The sequence below is a fragment of the Thamnophis sirtalis genome, unplaced genomic scaffold (genome assembly GCF_051295495.1).
Source record: "Thamnophis sirtalis isolate CommonGarterSnake01/CBP01778 unplaced genomic scaffold, rThaSir2_p1.2 scaffold_15, whole genome shotgun sequence".
NCBI lineage: Eukaryota > Metazoa > Chordata > Lepidosauria > Squamata > Natricidae > Thamnophis > Thamnophis sirtalis.
The window spans coordinates 37,086,692-37,109,055 of record NW_028261395.1 but is presented as its reverse complement, the minus strand read 5'-3'; the positions used below and the strand labels follow the sequence as shown (position 1 = coordinate 37,109,055).

The 22,364-nt window shown below is 47.7% G+C and overlaps 2 protein-coding genes across 2 annotated transcripts; both read left to right on the top strand.

Annotated features, from left to right (window-relative positions):
* Positions 1 to 381: 381 nt before the first annotated feature.
* KIAA2013 (KIAA2013 ortholog) lies at positions 382 to 7,998 on the top strand. The gene is made up of 2 exons (XM_014060648.2): positions 382 to 1,477; positions 4,518 to 7,998. The coding sequence occupies exons 1-2, from the start codon at positions 520 to 522 to the stop codon at positions 5,375 to 5,377; spliced, it is 1,818 nt and encodes a 605-aa protein (XP_013916123.1). The 5' UTR covers positions 382 to 519; the 3' UTR covers positions 5,378 to 7,998.
* A 2,736-nt stretch (positions 7,999 to 10,734) lies between these two features.
* On the top strand, positions 10,735 to 21,905 carry LOC148042555 (uncharacterized). Its single transcript, XM_087702432.1, has 8 exons — positions 10,735 to 10,868; positions 13,066 to 14,134; positions 16,026 to 16,160; positions 16,479 to 16,653; positions 16,750 to 16,848; positions 18,226 to 18,317; positions 20,344 to 20,481; positions 21,070 to 21,905. The coding sequence occupies exons 1-8, from the start codon at positions 10,735 to 10,737 to the stop codon at positions 21,343 to 21,345; spliced, it is 2,118 nt and encodes a 705-aa protein (XP_087558558.1). The 3' UTR covers positions 21,346 to 21,905.
* The last annotated feature ends 459 nt before the right edge of the window (positions 21,906 to 22,364 follow it).

Below are 22,364 nucleotides of genomic sequence, written 5' to 3'. Positions count from 1 at the left end.
GCCCTCTGCACAGGCTCAGAGACCCTGTGACTCCAAGGAAAGCCTCGGGAGAAGGGAAGCCCTCTGCAGAGACTCAGGGATATTTTGCTGCCAGTAAAGAGCCCTCTGCACAGGCTCAGAGACCCCGTGCCTAGACGCAGCCCTTCAAGAGAAGCCCTCTGCACAGGCTCAGAGACCTGGGCGGAGAGGCGCGCTCTGCCTATGCCCAGAGGCTCTTTCCGGCCATCTCCCTCTCCTTCCAGCGGGGGCGCTCTGCGGATGCTCAGAGGCCGCCTCTCCGCCGCCAGGGGACCCCTTTCGCCCACGGGACGCTCCGAGCCCGCAAAAAGAACCGCGGGAGGAGGAGGAGGAGGAGGAGCCGCCAACGCCCCGCCCGGGACCGCCCCAGAAGAAGCAGAAGCAGCGGCGGCGGAAGAAGGAGAGGCGGAAGGCCCGGCGAGTAGGCCGCGCCGACGCCGGGGACTCGCGTAGCCGCCGACGCCGACAGAGTGGGGGCCATGAGCTAGCGCGGCCGCCCCGATGTGGCTGCAGCAGCGGCTGAAGGGCCTGCCGGGGCTGCTGTCCAGCAGCTGGGCGCGTCGGCTGCTGGCCCTGCTGGCCTTCCTGCTAGTCGCCTCCTGGTACCTGGGCGGCGCCTGGCCTCGCCTGCTGCTCCGCCTGCGGCCCGGGGGAGCCTCGGGGGCCGCCGCGGGGCTGTGCCTGCAGGCCGAGACCCGCGCCTGGCGGAAGGGAGACGCCCGGCTGCTGGGGGAAGGCCCCGGCCAGACTCCCCCAGGGCTGGTGGGCAACGGGCACCTGCTGCTGGATGCCCAGGCCAACCGCCTCTGGGTGGCCCCTATGGGGGGACCGGCTTGGCCCACCGACTACGGGCCCTTGGCCCAGCTGCGGGGCCCGGCTGGGGCTGAGAGCGAGGCAGGGGCGTCCGCCCTGCTGCCCAAGGAAGGGGCCTTCCGGAGAGTCCGCTGCATCCAGCCCGGGGGTCCCGGAGGGGCTTGCGTGACCGTCCGGGAGGAGCTGCTGGCCCACCGGGGACGCCCCCATCTCTATTTGCAGCGCCTGAGCGTGGACAACCCCACCGACCGGTTGGTGGCTTTGGAAGTGACCGGTCCGTCTTCCTCGTCCTCTTCCTCATCCTCCTCCGGCCGTTCTTTCGTCACCAGCCTGGAGAAAGCGGGCGACCGGCAGTTCTTCCTGTCCTCGGGCCGGGCGCTGCAGCCGGCCGGAGAGAAGTTGGTGCTGGTCGTGGTGGCGGCCAAGAAGCTGGTCAGCCGGGTGCAGGTGGCGCCGAAGTCGCGCTTCGAGGAGACGCTGGTGTCCGTGGTGCTCAGCTCGGAGCCCATCGAGGCCGCCCAGCTGGACGAGACCTTCGGGCGGCTGCGGGAAGCAGCCAAGAAGGAGATGATGGAGGTGCTGCCCCTGCGGACCGAGGAGCTGGTCCAGGAACACCGACGGGCATGGGACCAGCTGTTCATCTCAGGTGCGGGGCTTGGACTCTGCGAGTGAGTGACCAGCCACAGGGCAGCCTCGGTGTTGGGCACTGCCAGCTTTGGATTTGGACGGTGCCGTTGAGTGAGGTGTTCTGAGAAATGTGCCTTTTGGTACTTGGTACCAACCAGGTGCCACAAAGATGGCAGTTTCAGAGCAAGATAAGTTTTCCTCTGGCACAGGGATCTCCAACCTTGGCTGCTTTTAAGACTTGTGGACCTTCAACTCCCAGTATTCTTTAGCCAGCTCCAATCTCCGCAAGTCTTAAAAGTGGCCAAAGTTGGAGACCCCTGCTCCAGTGGTCCTACAAGCTTGCTTGGGGCTGTAGAGGGGGCTGAAATCTACCCCAAAACCTGTAATTGTCTGAAATCAAATTAGAATAGAGCTGGAGAATTGAGCTCAAGTAAGAAGACCAGGTCACGGTTGTTCCCAAAGGGTTTTTTTTTTTCCCCTTCAAAAAGCAATTGGACTTTCTTGGTTTTTCTTGAAAACGTTTCGCTTCTCATCCAAGAAGTTTCTTTGGTTCTGAAGAAGGAGCGAAGAAGCTTCTTGCGTGAGAAGCGAAACATTTTCAAGGAGAAATGAAAAGTCCAGTTTGCCTTTTGAAAAAGCACCTCTGGGACTTAGAGCCGAGGTGGCGCAGTGGTTAGAGTGCAGCACTGCAGGCTACTTCAGCTGACTGCAGTTCTGCAGTTCGGCTGTTCAAATCTCACCGGCTCAAAGTTGACTCAGCCTTCCATCTTTCCGAGGTGGGTAAAATGAGGGCCCGGATTGTTGGGGGCAATATGCTGACTGTAAACCGCTTAGAGAGGGCTGAAAGCCCTATGAAGCGGTATATAAGTCTAACTGCTATTGCTATTGCTACTTAACCAGCCTAGAGCTGGAAGGGACCTTGGAGATCTTTTAGTCCAACCCCTTGCTCGAGCAGGAGACCCTATACCATTCCAGACAAGTGACTGTCCAATCTCTTCTTTAAAAAAACCCCAATGATGGAGCATCCACAACTTCTGGTGGCAAGCTGTTCCACTGGTTAATTGTCAACGAAATTTCTCCTTAATTCCACACTGCTTCTCTTTCTGCAAAAATCACAAGCTCTGCGTGCCTTAGCAGTTGTGGGAGCAGTGGGAAACAGATTTTTGTTTCCGAGGGGTAGAAATCTGGACATTTTCTCCCTCCAAGTTGTGTCTGGACGATGGTGTCTTCTGTTTGTGTTCCTGGGAAATTGGTACAGGCTGGAGGAACATCCTGTGTTCAGGAAGTCAGGATCAGTTCAAAAGGCCTGCGGGGTGGATTTGATTTAAATCAAGTTGATTTAAATCACGATTTAAATCACTAGTAAAAAAAAAAAAAAGCTTGATTTAAATCAACTCGATCTAAATCATAATTTTTAAAGAGCAAAAACTGCCATCCCTGCAGTGAAATTGTACGAATGCCTCAGTGCAGGGCGTGTCATCTCAGCTTGCAGGCCTTGAGTCCATGGAATGAGTTTACCAAAAATTTAAACCTTGCAGGGGTCACCAACCATTTGGACTGCAGGGACCACTAAATTCATAATTTTAAATCCCACGGACCACCAATCTGAATTTTTAAAAAAAGGTAAATAGTGCAATATGAAAATACAGATAGTTTTTCTGCAAAATTTTCTCAGGAACCACTGGTTGGTGACCACTGATATACAGCCTCATGCTGCATAACAAAGCTCCATTTCATGCTGAATAAATGAAATGATTAATGTATCTTAAATAGAAAACTTACCTTTAAAATTATTGTTTTTTTTTAAATCATCTATTTTTATCCACCCGGAAGGCCTGCCTCTCCAGGGCCAGAATGTAGAATGTTGGGACAGACTATTTTATAACCAGAATTACTCATGGAAAAATACGATGATGGTTGTAAAGGCCTGAGCAAGCGGGGAATAGCCTTCGGCTGACATGTACAACTGAGCTAAAATTTCTGCTCCTCAGTGAGATAGCTGTTAAGTGAGTTTTGCCCTGTTTGACACCCTTTCTTGCCATGACTGTTAAGTGAATCACTGCAGCGATTAAGTTGGCAACACACGTCGTTAAGTGAATCTGGCTTTTGACTTCGCTTATCCGGAGGTCGCCAAAGGAGATCGTGTGACACCTTCCCCAACACACACACACACGCACACACGCACACACACACACGGGACCCTGCAACCGTCATAAACATGAGCCAGTTCCCAAGGACCTTCCGTTTGATCAAGGGACCCACAGGAAGGCTGCAATCATCTTGAAGGTGGAAAATGGTCACATTTCACTTTTTTTTCAGCGCCGTTCTTAACTCTGAACGGCCGCTAAACAAACTTGTTGTAAGGCGAGGACCTAACTGGTACAGGTCATGGGAAAGTTTCTCACTCCTTGGAGAAGGTAGGGAAAGTCCTTGCTAGGTAACTGTACTGTGAGAATTTAATGGTGGAGCTTTTATTATCGTATTATCCAAAACTTAATGGGACTCAGTGGCCAAGATGCCGAGCTTATCAATCAGAAAGATTGGCAGTTTGGTGGTTCTAATCTCTAGCACCGCATAACGGAGTGAGCTCCCAGCTTCTGCCAAACCCAGCAGTTTGAAAGCAGGTAAAAAATGCAAGTAGAATAATAGGGGCCATCTTTGGTGAGAAGGTCACAGCCTTTGGCATTGAGTCATGCCGGCCACATGGCCACGGAGACGTCTTCGGACAGCGCTGGCTCTTCGGCTTTGAAACGGAGATGAGCACACACACACCTAGAATCAGGAACAACTAGCACAGATGTGTGAGGGGAATCTTTACCTTTAGCCCAGTGTTTCTCAACCTTGGCGACTTTAAGTCCTGTGGACTTCAACTCCCAGAATCCCCCAGCCAGCTGTGCTGGCTGGGGGATTCTGGGAGTTGAAGTCCACGGGACTTAAAGTCGTCAAGGTTGAGAAACACTGCTTTAGCCCAAGACTTATTATCTTATTATCCAAGGCTTCTTTATTCCCGGGGGAAGACAGAGCTCTTAAAAACACTGAGCAATCTTTTTGCCTTTCAGGTGTGGAAATGCGCAAGATTACCGACGCTCACACCCCCTCCAGCGACACCGTCAACCTGACGCTCTACTTCGTCCTGTCCACCACCCCGGCTCCCCTCCTGGACCCCCACATCAGCCCCGAGGAGGAGGAGAAAATGGAAGCCACTTTGAACTACGCCGACCACTGCTTCAGCGGCCACGCCACCATGCACGCCGAGAACCTGTGGCCCGGGCAGCTGTCCACCGTCCTGCAGGTCTTGCAGCTCTCCAACCTGTGGAAGCTGACGCTGCAGAAGCGCGGCTGCAAAGGCCTGGTGGCGGCCGGGGCTCACGGCCTCATGCAGGGGATGGTGCTCAGCTTTGGCGGGCTGCAGTTCACCGAGAACCACCTGCAGTTCCAGTCGGACCCCGAGGTCCTCCAGAACAGCTACTCTCTGCGGGGGATCCATTACAACAAGGACCTGATCAACTTGGCCGTGCTGCTGGACGCCGACGGGAAGCCCTTCCTCCACGTCTCGGTCAAGTTCCAGGACAAGCCGGTGAAGCTGTACGCCTGCGAGGGCGGTTGCTCCAACGATCCCGTGGAGCTGACCTCCCAGGTGCACGGCCACACCTTCCCCGTCATGGTGACGCAGCCCATCACGCCGCTGCTGTACATCTCCACCGACCTGGTACACCTTCAGGACCTGCGCCACACCCTCCACCTCAAGGCCATCCTGGCCCACGAAGAGCACATGGCCAAGCGCTACCCGGGCCTCCCCTTCCTCTTCTGGTTCAGCGTGGCCTCCCTCATCACCCTCTTCCACCTCTTCCTCTTCAAGCTCATTTACAACGAGTACTGCGGCCCCGGGGCCAAGCCTCTCTTCCGAAGCAAGGTCTAAGGGTCGGCTTGACGGCCAAAGCAGGGTCCCGGTTTCCTCGGGGGGTGTGTGTGTGTGCGTTTGTGTGTCAGCTTCTTCTCTCTGACATCAGCCCTGGAAGCAGGGCACATCTGTAGGAGCCGAGGACATCTTCGGAAGAAGCCAGCCTTTGTGCTGGTTGTGTGTGTGTGTGTGTGTGTGTGTGTGTGTGTGTGTTTGCACACCTGTGCACCAGTCTACTTAGTCGTTTGCCTTTTTGGAAGATAAGCTCTCGAGGAGGAGGGGGGGGAGGCTGATAAAAAGGCCAGTGAAAAATAAAAGTTCTTCTACCAAAAGGATGCAGGGGTGTTGTGTTGGGGTGCTGTTTGGAAAAAAAAGGGTTGATGGGCAGTGTGATTGATGGGGAAGCTGGCGTAGGGGTGCCGGGGCTGACACTCCAAGGGTTAAGCAGGGGCCTCACTGTTTACGAGTAACCCTGAAATGAAGGAGTAGGGGGGGGAATGCTTTTTTGGGGGGGGGATGCTTGTCACGCGTGATCTGACTGTACCCCCAAAGTGTAGCTTTATGCGGAGTAAAAATCAGACGTTCTTAGCTTGCGTCTCTCTGTGTGTCTCTGTTTCTCTGTGTCTGTCTGTCTCTCTGTGTGTGTCCATCTCTGTGTGTGTGTGTGTGTGTGTGTGTGTGTGTGTGTGTGTCCATCTCTGTCTCTGTCTCTCCATCTCTTTCTCTCTTTGTGTCTGTCTCTCTTTTTCTCTGTACATATATGCCTCTCTCTCTTCATCTCTCTTTCTCTCTCTCTCTCTCTCTTTCTCTTTTTCTCTCTCTATGTCTCTGTCTCTGTTTCTTTCCATCTTTCTCCATCTCTTTCTCTCTCTCTCTCTGTCTCTCTCTCTTTCTCTCTCTATGTCTCTGTCTCTGTTTCTTTCCATCTTTATCTCTCTTTCTTCCTCTCTCTCTCTCTCTCTCTCTCTCTGTCTCCGTCTCGGTCTCTTTCTTTGTGTGTGTGTGTGTTTCTGTCTTTCTTTCTCTATGTCTCCGTCTCTCTCTCTAGCCCCCCCCCCCTCACTGTCTCTCTCTCTCCTTAGCTATTCAGCTGAAGAGCAGAGACAGGGAAGCGCCAGGATTACCCAGCACAACTGGAATTGACACAGGGGCAGAATCCTGGGCCTTCGGTCAGGCGTGGAACTGCCTCTCCTCTGACCTGAAAAACCCGTTTAAAAACAAGGCAAGGAGTCAGTTGGAGCGGCTGTGTGCTAAAGTGGCAGAAACCAAGAGAACAGAACAGCATGGGAAGGCAGTGGGACAGAGCCACCTGGCATAATATGTGCATATTTACTGGAATCTCTTTTTTTTTCTGGTCCCCTTTGGCTTTTCCCCTCAACTTTGGCTGCTGCCTATTCAGTTATTCAGAAAAAAAATATTTTTTTTTAAAGAGGGATTGAAAGGCTACACAACCCCTCTTGAAACCTTCCCCTCCTTGCCAATATCAATAACCCCAGCAGGGAATTATTGGAAATAAGCACTGCGGATACCCTTAAGATACTCCCCCCCCTCTCCCTCCCTTTGTATTCCAAAACTTTCTGTGGAAATCGGTGAGCAATTTGCTTTCATCGTTCGAAGCAGTTAAAAAGAGATGATGCCTGCGGAATGAATGTGTGTGTTTGTGTGTTTGCAGGTGCATTTTTCAAAGAGCAGCCTAGCAAAAACAAAAAGAAGATGGAACAGTCCCCCCCCCCCAAAACAACACATCAGGGGTCCCAAGAATCAGTTGCTTTTTGAGCCAATAAATGACTCGGCTCCCATCTTGGGTCTTTGATCCAAGAAAGCCCCATAAAACAACATCCTTTGTGTGTATGTGTGTGCCTCTTCCTGCACAGGAGGTGCAAATGGAACACAACCATTGGCAGTGACAACCCTGGGTGTCCTGGCTATGTCTCTATCCCCCCCCCCATGACCCCCAAAGACTTCCCCCCCCCCTCTATCGCTTCTTAGTTCCATTGGCTTTCCTTAACATTTTGTTCTTTGTTGAAAAATACTTGAAAAAGAAATGTGCATTAAGGATTTTTTTAATGTTGATGTTCAGCGATAAGGGAGGCCTTTAATCAGCGCAGGCTCCTTGGGTTTGAATGTTCTTGCTTAACTTTTGGTTTAAAAGATGTGGGGGGGGGATTTCTCTCCCCCTCCCAACCCTTAAACTGAGCGTTCGTCTCATTTCTTAACTTATTGTTGGCGGGTTTTCAGGCATTCTGTTCACCGTTTCGGGCCGAAGAACAGCCAACTTAGAATGTACCTGTGCTTTCATTGTGACTTTTCATCTTAACACTTGAGTTCTCACACCTTTTCTCTGAAGACGGCGTATAACTTAACAGCAACTTTAGTGAATTTTTATTGGGGGTGGGGTTGGGGGGGAGAGGCTCCTGATTTAGACTTTCCCCAAGTTTGTTGCCGTGACCTGTTTTTGTTTTTTTTCTTTCTTTCTTTTAAATTCTAGAGAGACTGAACAAGATTTTTCTGGTGATTTGCAAAAAAAAAAAAAAAAAAAACCCTGATTGTGATTATTTTAAGATACCAAAGGTTGTGGGTTTTGAATTTTTGGTTCTTTTTTTTTTGTAAGAAATAAAAAAAAATCTTTAGAATCTGTACTTGATGTCTCTTGCTGGCTTTGTTCTTTCTTTAAGCCCTGGTTTTGCTCGATTATTCGGTAAACAAGAAAGGTCTCGAACGGCATTCACGGGGCCCAGAGTGCCTGTTTGATGTCTCTTTTAATTCCTTTCCTTGCAAGGGAGGCGGTGGCTCAGTGGCTAAGACGCTGAGCTTCTCGATCAGAAAAATTGGCGGTTCGAATCCCTAGTGCCACATAACGGAGGGAGCTCCCGTGACTTGTCCCAGCTTCTGCCAACCGAGCAGTTCAAAAGCACGTAAAAAATGCAAGTAGAATAATAGGGGCCACCTTTGTTGGGAAGGGAACAGCGTTCCGTGTGCCTTCGGCATTGAGTCATGTCGGCCACATGGCCACGGAGACGTCTTCGGACAGTGCTGGCTCTTCGGCTTTGAAACGGAGTTGAGCACCGCCGGGAACGACTAGCACATATGTGCGAGGGGAACCTTTACCTTTAATATAATATTTGGGAATCTTATAGTTCATACCGTAATTGTCTGTTAATTCCTGCGCTCATAACTCTCCAATGCTATCGGCAGGAAAACAGGCGGGGTGCCAAATCTCACCTGCGAAAAAAAAGAAAAAAGGGAGAAAAATTCACACAGCAAAATTGTTATCTGTAAAAACAAAACTCCAGGTGCTCTGCCCTTGCAGGTAAATCTTCCTAGAGAAAAGATTTAATATTTTCAAAACAAGATGCTCCCTCATGACCAAAAAATCAGTCCGGCTAACCTCCCCAGACAGACTTAACCCGCTTAGCCTTTTCAATAGAGAGAGTCTTCGGTTTGCGGCCACAATTGTGCCCAAAACTCACCGTTGCTAAAGGAGACATTGGCTAAGTGGACTTCACCCCATGTTTACGACCTTTCTTGCCACGGTTGTTAAGGGAATAGCTGCACCTTATTAGTGAGACAGTTTGTTAGGTAAGGTCCCCGTTGGGAGATCGAGTGCTTTCAGAGAAGCGTTTGTGAGAGTTGTGTTGGAGAACACACAAACCAGCATACAGAGACACTGCAGTTTAAATAGGCTTTTACTTTCGTGGAAATAGAGGTATCAGAGTCCATCAAACAGTCCAAGTCATACACGGATAAGACAGTCAGTCATGAATGTCTTTCAGTTAAGGGATAATCCAAATAACATAGTTCAGTATCATATAATCAGTTCAGTACTCAAAGTTTGCTAGCAGTTGCAAAACTTACAATAGCTCACGGCCCTTTCTAACAGCCAGCTTCCAAAACACTCAGATCAGATCAGCCCAGCATCTAACAAAGCAGAGAGCTAACAGTCATTCTGGCTCCCTCTTATGGCCGATTGAGGAAACAGCAACCAATCACATTTTACAGTATGATTTAAAGAAACAGGTATAGCATTGCTATATGATTTATATACTGCCAACCCAACCGTTATATTATATTCCTAACACGGTTGCTCAGTGAATCCCCTTAACTTTGCTTGTCAGGCGATTGCAAAAGGAGACAGCGTGACCCCAGGGGGATCTTGCAACCGTCTTAAATGTGAGTCAGTTGCCAAGCATCTGAATTTTGTTCAGGGGATTAACAGTAACAGTTGGAAGGGATCTTGGAGATCATCTAGTCCAACCCCCCTCCCCCTGTCCAAGCAAGAGACCTTACACCATTTCACAGGGATGTTGCAACTTCCGTGTGAAAAATTGTAAGTCACTTTTTCAGTGCCGTTGTAACTTTGAAGAGTCACAAACACTGGGCCTTCTCTAATAAAATGAAATTCAATGTAGAGAAAAGTAAAGTCCTATACTTAGGCAAGACAAAAACCAAAAGGAAACATACAGACTGGGTGAAACCAGGCTTAATAGTAGTGACTGTGAGAGGGATTCTGGAGTCTTAGTGGACAATCAGCTAAATAGGAGCCAGCAATGTGTGGTGGCAGCCAAAAAAGCCAATGTAATCCTCAGTTGTATTAACAGGGATACAATCAAGATCAAGAGAGGTACTAATACCACTCTATAAGGCCTTAGTAAGGTCAGACCTAGAGTACCACATCCAGTTTTGGTCACCACACTATAAAAAAATGTTGAGACTCTAGAAAAAGTGCAGAGAAGAGCAACCAAGATGATTAGGAGACTGGAGGCTAAAACACAATGAACAGTTGCAGGAACTGGGCCTGGCTAGTCTAGTGAAGAGAAGGACCAGGGGAGACAGGATAGCAGCCTTCCAATATTTGAGGGGCTCCCACAGAGAGGAGGGGGGTCAAGCTGTTTTCCAAAGTCCCCGAAGGCCAGACAAGGAATAATGGATGGAAACTGACCAAGGAGAGATTCAACCTAGAAACAAGGAGGAATTTCCAGACAGGGAGAACCATCAACCGATGGAACAGAAGTTGCCTTTGGAAGTTGTGGGAGCTTCATCCCTGGAGGCTTTCAAGAAGAGATTGGACTGCCATCTGTCAGAAATGTCGTAGGGTTAGGGGGTGGGGGTGGTTGGACTAGATGACCTGCAAGGTCCCTTCCAACTCTGTTAATTCTGTAATCTCTATATTTCCTTCCCACTTCAAATGCCCTGTAGTGGGAGAGCATCCATGTTTCTTCGCCACGTAGCTCCAAAAAGAGCTAGAAACCCCAGAATAGTTCGACAGATGCACTGTTGGTTACGGTGCTGCATTCTGTGTTCCCAGCAGAAGCGTGGATCAAAGGGGCTTTTTCCCTGCTCAACTCTTGCCCCAAATCTGGGCCGCTGGCTCGACCATGTCGGGGACAGAAAGCCTGCGTTACCTTACTCCCTCGTCTTCCTGCAAGGCGAAGGCAGATCCGAGCAAAGAGGGAAGCGAAAGCAGGAGTCCAGATTTGCTTCACTCCCGTAACAGGTTCCCTTTTTGCAGGTGAGTGTTTTTGCTTTTAAGATGGAGAAGCGGGCAACCAAGCTTCTTTTATATTTTCAATCACGCCGGACCATTTAGGGGAAAACGGTTTGCAGAATCCTAAAGCAAAGTTTATTTTCTTCTAAGATTCCACCCGTGGAAGCAACATTTGAGTAACCTCCGACGAGCCATGTTTAATCATCTCTTTTAAAAAAATATATATATCATGATTTGGGGGCAGGTTGGAATTTTGCTCTACTTCAGGGTCAAGAAAAGCATCTTCGGTTTAAATGACATTTGTACTCAAGTCGCTGTCTGCCCAAGAAGAGGTGGGCTTCCCTCTTCGGATGGGGTCCTTAATTGGGACCAAGATTCAAACAAGCCTAATTGAACAATTCATTTGTCCATCCACTGGGGGGAAAAAGCAGCAAAAATTAACGATGGATTCTGACAAAGCGGATGGACTTTAAGAAGGGAAGCGTATAAACGTATCTCAACTAGCCAGTTTTTTAAAAAATTACAATATTTTTTTTAAGCAGTTGGTAAGAACTCTGTTTTGGGTTGGCCTGAACTAATAAAAAGAACTGTCTACATTTTTTTTTTTAGTTTGGAGGTTTTGCTGCCATTAAATTCATCATTCAATGATTTTTTTTTCTAGCTACTAAACCATCTAATCTTATTTTCACCACCTTTCAGGAAGCTGGCTTCTATCTTTCTTTCAAACTCAGGCTGTTTTCTAACCTCCATCGTGGGGCAAGTTCCAAACTGAAAGGCTGCTAATTCAGAATATATATCTCTCTCCCCCCCTCTCTCTCCATTGATATCTATATCTGTCTAAGGGAGAGAGAGAGATAATAGAGAGAGAGATAATAGAGAGATGATATATCAATATCGATGTGGATAGAGATAGATAGATGATAGATAGATAGATGATAGATAGATAGATAGATAGATAGATAGATAGATAGATAGATAGATAGATAGATAGATAAGAGAGAGAGATGATATATCAATATTGATGTTGATAGAGATAGATATAGATAGATAGATAGATAGATAGATAGATGATAGATAGATAGATAGATAGATAGATAGATAGATGATAGATAGATAGATAGATAGATAGATAGATAGATAGATAGATAGATAGATAAGAGAGAGAGATGATATATCAATATTGATGTCGATAGAGATAGATAGAGATAGATAGATAGATAGATAGATAGATAGATAGATAGATAGATAGATAGATAGATAGATGATAGATAGATAGATAGATAAGAGAGAGAGAGAGATGATATATCAATATTGATGTGGATATATATATATATATATATAGATAGATAGATAGATAGATAGATAGATAGATAGATAGATGATAGATAGATGATAGATAGATAGATAGATAGATAGATAGATAGATAGATAGATAGATAAGAGAGAGAGAGAGATGATATATCAATATTGATGTGGATATATATATATATATATATATAGATAGATAGATAGATAGATAGATAGATAGATAGATAGATAGATGATAGATAGATAGATGATAGATAGATAGATAGATAGATAGATAGATAGATAGATAGATAGATAGATAGATAGATATAGATATACTGTAGATAGATAGAGATAGGTAGGTAGGTAGATAGAGGTATAGGTATAGATATAGGTATAGATATAGATATAGATATAGATATAGATATAGATATAGATATAGATATAGATATAGATATAGATATAGATATAGATATAGATATAGATATATAAAATAGGTATTTCCTGGCTCTTCTTTCTATAATTTACAAAATAAAACAACATCAATTTCGCATGTTTAAAAGCTAGCTATAATTCTCCAGAGCAAGGAAAGGTGTCCATATGCAAACCAGGAGGTGTTTATGAGTCCAATCTTTGAGTATTGTAGGAAAAAATAAGAGGAAAAAATTGCCAGAAAATGAGGCGTGTTTCAATGCCCACAATTGGAGAATTTTCGCTGTATAACCCATGTAAATGGGGTGCACATTAGTACGCCAAGCACTACCCACCTTCGCGTGGCATATCAAACATGGCTGAAAGAAACAGATGGATTAACTTTGGATACCCTCATTCTGCAGCCCTGTCAGAATATTATTAGGAGGATCCAGGCTAACCGCAGGAGGAGGAACATGGGAAGCCTACTCACTTAACAGGTTTTTCTATGCCTTCCTTCCAGATGCTCTTCCCCTCCGTCGGACTGCCACGCCAGCAAGACAGTGAGACGGGTCTTGGCTCTCTGCTCCATCTCCTTCTTCACCTTGCTGGGAAACACCGCTCTGGATCTTAGCCAACTTCTGGAGTCCTGGAGGCACACCGAGAAGGCCATCAGCAAGCTCTCATTGTGCCGGAGTTTCTTGGCCCTCTCGGTGTTCAACCTCCTTGTCCAAGAAGCTAATTGGCAAGGAGGAAGAGGAGGGGGGAGAAACATGGCAGTGGAGAACATTTCTTGGCTGGAAGACACGCTAGTTGCTCTCTGCAACGAATCCTGGTGTAAGGACAACGATCGTTTCAGCTGTCCAAATGCTTCGATCAGGGAGAGAATCAATGGCACTGAGGCCTCTGGGATGGCTTTCTTGCAGCTCCAAATGATTGCAAAAATCTTGGAGATCCTTCAGACGCTTGAGGAGGGAGATGACCAAAAGATGAGGTCAAATCCAGGCTGGTTAGATGTGGTCTTTATCAAACTTCTCCTGAGAATCAAAGATCCGTTGGTACGAGCTTCAGAAGTGTCCCACCACCCTGAAGAGGTCCAAGGTTTGTGGCATCGGCTGTCTGCTCTTCTTACGTCTTCTGTTTTTACCTCTGAAAGCAGCCAAGAATGTTGGGCTGAGCATCCTAACTTCTCCATTCTGGCCACCCATCATGAAGGACTCCACACAGTTGCTCCTTCTTCGCTCTTCTGGTCATTGTCCCCTCCTTTAATGGATGAACTTGACGTCCTCCAGAGATGCTCACTTGAGAAAAGCCAAGAGCGGCTTCAGAAGAAGTCTAAGGATATCATCTCCCTGGTCAGTCTCAAAATCAGCCTCTTGGTAGTCACCGGACTTATCTACCCGGCGGTCCTTTTTTCCTTCAAAGGGATGACCGAATGGATCCAGAATTATGCCAGGACCCTCAAGGAGCGAACCGAGGATCTGAAACGGGAAAGGCACTTAGCTGAAGACCTTCTCCATCAAATGTTGCCCAGATCCGTGGCCAAACAGCTGCGGAAACGCAAGCATGTAGAGGCAGAAAATTATGACCAGGTAAGACGATGCACGAAGGGTTCAGACAACCTTGAAGGTTCCCGATTGACCGCTGCGCAATTCTGTCGTACAAAAAGCAGGATCAGTAAGGGAGATGTGAGTGAGACTTAAATAAAAATCCACACATATTCCCCTGATTTAACAGATGAACAGAGTTGGAAGGGACCTTGTAGGTCATCTAGTCCAACCCCACGCCCAAGCAGGAGACCCTACATCATTTCTGACAGATGGCAGGCCAGTCTCTTCTTGAAAGCCTCAAGGGATGAAGCTCCCACAACTTCTGAAGGCAACTTCTGCTCCATGGGTTGATTGTTCTGTCAGAAAATGTTTCCTTGTTTCTAGGTTGAATCTCTCCTTGGTCAGTTTCCATCCATTATTCCTTCTCTGTCCTTCAGGTGCCTTGGAGAATAGCTTGACACCTTCCTCTCTGTGGCAGCCCCTCAAATACTGGAAGGCTGCTATCCTGGTCCTTCTCTTCTGGTCCTTCTCTTCACTAGACCAGCCATGCCCAGTTCCTGAAACTGTTCTTCATATGTTTTAGCCTGGGGGTTATACCTCAAACCCACTTGCCAAATTCTGCCTAGGACAATATACAAAATAATGATTGCTCTTTATATCTGATTGGCCCATAATCAAAGAACATTCAAATTATGACATAATTATTGATTCTTTGTTGCTCTTCTTTTTTCCTTTCGCTTGTCGGTCCTCAGCTGTTCCCCTCACACATTGAGAGGGACACCCCCCCTTAATTAATCCCCCCTGTCTAATAAGTCTGCATTTCCTTGAGTGCTGTCATCATTACCCTAATTGGTCAATTAGGGTATGTATAGCCATAGATATATTGTATCAGAAACCATCTGGAAATAATGGGGAAATTAAAAACAGAACATCAAGCTACAGACAAAACCCGGCTAGGGTCTCAAGCAGAAGCAGGAGCAGGAGAAGAAAATTCAGGTTTCTGTGCTGAGTGCTTTTACAGCCCCCTCTAAGAGGTTTACAGAGTCAGCCTCTTGCCCCCAACAATCTGGGTCTTCATTTTACCCACCTCGGAAGGACGGAAGGCCGAGTCAACCTTGAGCCTGGTGAGAATCGAACTCCTGACAGTGGGGAGAATTAACCTGCAATACTGTATTCTAATCACTATGCACCATGGAAGGAAGGAAGGAAGGAAGGAAGGAAGGAAGGAAGGAAGTAGGGAGGGAGGGAGGGAGGAAGGAGGGAGGGAGGGAGGAAGGAAGGAAGGAGGAAGAGAGGGAGGGAGGGAGGAAGGAAGGAAGGAAGGAATAGTGCTTAGACTTATATACCGCTTCACAGTGCTTTTACAGCCCTCTCTAAGCGGTTTACAGAGTCAGCCTCTTGCACCCAACAATCTGGGTCCTCATTTTACCCACCTTGGAAGGATGGAAGGCTGAGTCAACCTTGAGCCTGGTGAGAATCGAACTCCTGACAGTGGGGAGAATTAACCTGCAATACTGTATTCTAACCACTATGCACCATAGAAGGAAGGAAGGAAGGAAGGAAGGAAGGAAGGAAGGAAGGAAGGAAGGAAGGAAGGAAGGAAGGAAGAAAGGAAGGAAAAAAGGAAGGAAGGAAGGGAGGGAGGGGGGAGGGAGGAGGGAGAGAGGGAGGGAGGGAGGGAGGAAGGAATAGCGCTTAGACTTAGATACCGCTTCACAGTGCTTTTACAGCCCTCTCTAAGCGGTTTGCAGAGTCAGCCTCTTGCCCCCCAAAATCTGGGTCTTCATTTTACCAACCTTGGAAGGATGGAAGGCTTAGTCAATCTTGCGCAGCTCAGGATCGAACTCCTGACAGTGGGCAGAATTAACCTGCAATGCTGCATTCTAACCACTGCATCATCACGGCTTCTGCCTCCTCCTCCTCCTCCTCCCAGGTGACCATCTTCTTTTCGGACATTGTGGGCTTCACCACCATCGCAGCTTCGTGCACCCCGCTGCAGGTGGTGGAAATGCTCAACAACCTCTACGTGTGCTTCGACACCAGGATCGACTCTTACGACGTCTACAAGGTCAGCCCACCTTCTTCTGCCTGGGGGGGGGACAGCAAGGACAGCTTCCTGGCGTACGCATGCGCGACGGGGAAGAACGGCTCTTCCGGTGTCTGGCGCGCGCATGCTTCCGTTTCGGCCCTTGGTGCTGAAAAGTTTTGTCAACACTGGTATACGGGGTCTGTCTCAGGGCTTCCGGTTGGCCAACTGGCATTCCAAATTTCCCTACCAAACCTCCCTTACATTCCCGTGCCCCGGCCCCCTTTCCCGTTACTGTTGTCTGGTTGCGAGCCTAGCGAGTCAGCCATGACAGCTCCCGATTTTCCTTGGGGCCACAAGGTGGAAACCATCGGGGACGCCTATATGGTCGTGAGCGGTCTGCCCGAGAGGAATGGCACCAGGCACGCCCATGAGATTGCCAAGATGGCCCTGGATCTAGTCGCTGCGGTCCGACAGGTTGTGATTCCCCACCTGCCAACTAGCAAGCTGCAGTTACGGGCTGGGATTCACACAGGTGAGCCAAGCCGCTGCTTTTCACCTGAGGTGAGTGGCCGCCTGTATGTGTGTGTGTGTCTACGACCTCTCTCTTTTTTCCCCACTTTTCCTGCAGGGCCCTGCGTGGCTGGCATTGTCGGGCACAAAATGCCCCGATACTGTCTCTTTGGCGACACAGTAAACACGGCCTCTCGCATGGAGTCAAGCAGTCTGCGTGAGTAGGGATACATTTTTTAAAAAAATATTTGATTGATTTTCTATTGTTTACATGTTGTTAGTGCTTAATAAACATCGTGTTGATGGGTTGTTTTCTTTGGTTAGCAGTGCAGATTACATTTTTTATTTTCCACCCCGATTTTCCAACCACTGGTAGAATAAGTTCCATGTTTGATAAATTTCTGTATCTTCTTTCTGTTAAATTTTCAATGTATTGTGGCCTGCCAGTGGTCAGCGGAGCTGGCAGCAGATTCGGACGGTGAGGAGGGGCCAGTCCTGGAGTCTGGGGAAAACTCGGAGGAGGGCTCTGTGTCGGAAGCAGAGAGTGAGCCAGAGAGTCAGACATCAGTGAGGCAGATGAACAGCTGGAGCCTGTTCCCAGTGTGCGCATGCACAGAGCTGCCAGACGAAGGGAACAGCTAAAGAACAGGGGTCGACTTGGGAGGAAGGCCACAGGTGGATGATGAATGGCCCCTCCCAGAGGAAATAAAAGAGGAGCGAAAGGGGAGTGGAGTTTGCAGGAGAGAATTAGTTCACTTCATTGGTTCGTGACTCTCTGAGACTCCTGGCCAAGTTCTGCAGATATCGGCCTGGCAGCTGTCTAAGCCAGATAAGGTCTGTGACCGTAAATCCTCCTTTGAAAGACTTTGCCGGCTGTGAATGAGCAGAATTCACAGTCAATTAATAAAAGGGTTTTGTGCCGGAACAAGGAGTTTGTTACATGATCTTGGGAGCCTTCAGAGTCAGACATCAGTGAGGCAGATGAACAACTGGAGCCTGTTCCCAGTGTGCGCATGCGCAGAGTTGCCAGAGGAAGGGAACAGCTAAAAAACAGGGGTCGACTTGGGAGTCCTGGACAAAATTCCTGGTGTTTTATTTTTATACAAGTCTCAGGCTTGGGGTCTAAATTTATTGTGGACTAGCTGATAACACGGCATTGCCCGGGTATTTATTTATAGGGGGAAAATGTCCAGACCAAATCTAATTTCTAATGTTGGATTTTCCCCCTTACCAGAGGAAGCCCCCTTGTGGAGTACTGTGAAGCTGTTACTGTGGCAATTCCACTGTGCTGCACAATAGAAGCCATCTTACGGCAGTATAGTAGAAGCCATTTAAGGCACAACAGGCTGTATCTTAACAGAACACACACACCAAGGGGTGTTAGGGGTATCTTACCCCCAGAGTATTTGTTTCCAGAGAGTAAGTGTGTACCATGTTTGGTTGAAATTGCTTGAGGCATTTCAGAGTTATTCTGGAACACACACACACATAGACACACAGACACAAAATGGGCAATTGCTTGTATTCTTCTCTGTTGGCGCGCAGCAGAAAGGCAGCGCTTTAAAAGAGTTTTTTTTTAATTATCCCTCCCCAGCACAGAAAATACACATCAGCTCAGTCACCTACCAGGCTCTGCTTGAAGATGATGCCTATGAAATTGAGCCCAGAGGAGAAATTGAGGTGAAGGTTTGTATTTTGGTTATTATTATTTAGGCTTCCCTTAAAAGAATTGATTTCCTTGTTCTGACCCAGCTCCCCAACCACGACAAACCCTCTGAAGTTAACTCAAAAGATTTCTTCATGAGGAGAGATGGCAGCCCCGGCAAAAAGTTTCTCTCTCATCGCAGGCAAACAAGTCTATCCGGCAGGGAGATGAATAATTGTCGGCCACACCTATTCATCTCCACCTCCTGCCTTTTGTTCCCAGAGCTAGGGGGGGGGGGGCGTGTTTCTAGCAGCGGTGGCTCTTCCGTGCCCAGGATCAGCCCATAGATTTCCACTGCTCTCCTCTCCTCTGCCTTTTGTCCCCAGAGCTAGGGTGGGGTTTTTCTAGCAGCGGTGGCTCTTCCGTCCCCAGGATCAGCCCATTGATTTCCACTGCTCTCCTCTCCTCTGCCTTTTATCCCCAGAGCTAGGGTGGCAGCAGTGGCTCTTCCGTTCCCAGGATCAGCCCATAGATTTCCACTGCTCTCCTCTCCTCTGCCTTCTGTGTATCCATGCGTCAGGCCCTGGACTCAGCTGTTCCTCCTCTTCCTCATCAGCCCCCTCCAGACCTGGGAGCTGTTGACTCGCCCTCTGAGGGCTGACAGATGGTCCAGGCTCCGCCCCCCCCCCCCCTCTGTCTCTCTGATAGCTCCATTCCTTCTTCCCCCTTGGAGCTCTCAGGTTACCTTGATGGTGACCAGGGGTCGTATTCACTTACCTTCCCTCTTAGGTAAGGTCCCCGTTGGGAGAGCGAGTGCGTTCAGAGAAGCGTTGTGAGAGTTGTGTTGGAGAACACACAAACCAGCCTACAGAGGCACTGCAGTTTAAAAAGGCTTTTACTTTCGTGGAAATAGAGGAATCAGAGTCCATCAAACAGTCCAAGTCATACACGGATAAGACAGTCAGTTGTCAATGTCTTTCAGTTAAGAGATAGGTTTCAGGTTCAGGTTTCGTTTTATTTATATGCCGCCCTATTCCCAGCAGGACTCAGGGCGGCTCACAAACCCAAGATGGGAAGGGAAACACAAGAACTACAAATACAAGCATTTAAAATAACCAACAGACACACAATCGAGAGGGGAAGGGAACTCATCAACCCCAGGCCTGCCGACACAGCCAGGTTTTAACGGCTTTTCGGAAGGCCTGGAGAGAGGTGGGGGTCCGAATCTCTGCGGGGAGTTCGTTCCAAAGGGCCGGAGCTGCCACAGAGAAGGCCTCCCCCGGGTAGTAGCCAGATGGCATTAGCTGGTAGACGGAACCCGAAGGAGGCCAACCCTGTGTGATCTAATGGGTCTTTGGGAGGTAATTGGCAGCAGGCGGTCTCTCAAGTACCCAGGTCCAATACCATGAAGATAATCCAAATAACATTGTCCCTAATCATACAAACAGTCTGGGACTCAAAGTTTGCTAGCAGTTGCAAAACTTACAATAGCTCACGGCACTTTCTAACAGCCAGCTTCCAAAACACTCAGATCAGATCAGCCCAGCATCTAACGAAACAGAGAGCTAACAGTCATTCTGGCTCCCTCTTATGGCCGATTGAGGAAAACAGCAACTAATCACATTTTACAGTACGATTTAAAGAAACAGGTATAGCATTGTTAGATGATTTATATATTGCCAACCCAATCATTAGATTATATTCCTAACATTCCCTACTGGTTGCAAATGTGATATGCACTCAGATGTATAAAGCAAGGGAAAATGCACACAAAAATAACCCCAGCATGAGAATAAAATATCTCATCCTTGGGGGGGAGGGAGGGAAAAACCTAGAGCCACATTTTTGTTCATCCCTCGAAGTCTCCTCACCCGAAGCTTCTCGGTTTACATTTTTTAAACGCTTTTCCCAGGTGTTTCATAACTAAACCCTTTAGTTTTCTGCTCTTTGTCTGTTTGGCTGAATACTTCTCTCTCTCTCTCTCTCTCTCTCTCTCCCTCCCTCCCTCCCTCCCTCCCTCCCTCCCTCTCTCTCTCTCTCTCTCTCTCTCTTTTTTTCCCTTTGGAGGGCAAAGGGAAAATGAAAACTTACTGGTTGCTGGGAAATAAGAACTACAGCGTCCAAAATGACAGCCTCGTTTGCCACTGGAACCCGGGGATGTCTCAGAGAAAGAAGGCAGGACCGAAATCACCTTCTGGGCAGCAGGTACGCCTTTGAAAAATCACAAAGGGAGACCTTTGAGGTCATCCAGTCTGACCCCAATGAAGCCAGGGGTCAGGGTTCCAAACAGCATTCAAAAATAAATCAGAGGCCAAGGCAAAGTATTGCTCAAAGTTCCTATTTATTAAGAGGGCCATGTTAGCACATCTGGGAAAACCCGAATCAGAAAGCTTCCCGGTTTTCCCCACCCAGTTGAAAGTTCAAGATCTTGCCCCCAACACCCACCAGCCCATTGCATGGTCCAATCTTCCACTGCCATGCTGGCAGTTCCACCCATCCAGTTCCGGTCAGGTGCAGAGGTGCAAAGACAAAGGATGACCTTGGTTTTCTAGAAAGAATTTTGTTTTGGCTACATCGCATCTGACTCCATACGGCATAGTAGAATAACAGAAAGTGTGGCAGGCCAAAGATCCAAGAGGAATATAGCTGCAGGCCTACACCAGGACTCTTCTAACCTCACCGTCCCAAATTGTCGGTCCAGGTTTTGCAGAAATACCTGCGAGGGGGAAAGGAAGGCAGAAACGGTTTGAAACGGTTAAGACATGGTTCCTTTTTTCTCTTCAATCCCAACAGCTCAGCGCCGATACCAAGAGGAGTCCGGGCAGCGAGAAACTCCCCGTCGCTTCTCAAACGCTACATCATCCTCCTGCTATCCAGGCTGGGGTGCACCCGGGCTCCCCCGCTGGATGGGAGCAAGACTTCCTGGGGTCCCTAGAGAGGCTCAAGACCCTCCCTCCTCAGCCAGCTGACCCGCGATTCCATTCAGGTCGCGAGAAGCCTTCTCTGCCGGGTTTTGTGAAGGAAGTGGGGATGCCAGGGGAATTCTCTCCTGGCACCGCAGATATTTAGGCTCTGCCTGCGCTTAGAGGGGACGACCACAAGGGGTCAGCCAAGGCTCAGCTGTTGCAGCCTCGCCAGAGTTATTTTAAACCTCTGTATTTAGATTGTTTTTAGGCTGTTGGGAAATATCTGAGCTGGGCAGCCAGAGAAACGTTTGCAAGGAAAAGAGGTTTTGTTGTTGTTGTTCAGAATTGGGGATGATGTGCCCTGCGGTTTGGTGAATCTGAACGGCTCCAGGTTGGGAGGAACTGCAAGAATTGCAAGGAAAAACTTTTTGTGCCTGCAAGCCGAAAATGGCATCTACAAACTTTCCCTGGTTTCTCCTGCCTTGGGCAGGGGGCTGGACTAGAAGACCTCCCGGGTCCCTTCCAGCCCTAGGATTTTATTTCTATTCTATTCATTCAGTTCTGTGTTCTCTTCTGTCCTGCTTGAATCTAGTCTAGTCTAATCTGTTGTTCTGTTCTATTTGTTGCGTTTTATCCTACTCTAATTCTGCTCCGATTCTATATTTATTCTAGTCTATTCTGTTTACCTATAGTCTAATCTAGTCTATTTTTTATTCTATTCTATTCCCTATTCTACTCTACTCTATTCTATTCCATTCTATTCTATTCTAAATTCATAATTCTATTCTAAATTTCTAATTCTATTCTATTCTATTCCTAATTTTAAATTTTAAATTAATTCTATTCTATTCTTAATTCCTAATTCCTAATTCCCAATTCCTAATTCTATTCGATTTAAATTCTTAATTCTATTCTTAATTCCTAATTCCTAAATCTATTCTATTCCTAATTCTATTCTATTCTTAATTCTCTATACTATTCTATTCTATTCTATTCTATTCTGCTCCGCTCCACCCTACCCTAGCATTCTCTTTATTCTATTCTATTCTATCCTATTCCTTATTCTATTCTATTCTTAATTCTATTCTATTCTCAATTCTATTCTCATTTTTATTCTTAATTCCTAATTCTATTCTATTCTTAATTCTCTATTCTATTCTATTGTATTCTGTTCCATTCCGC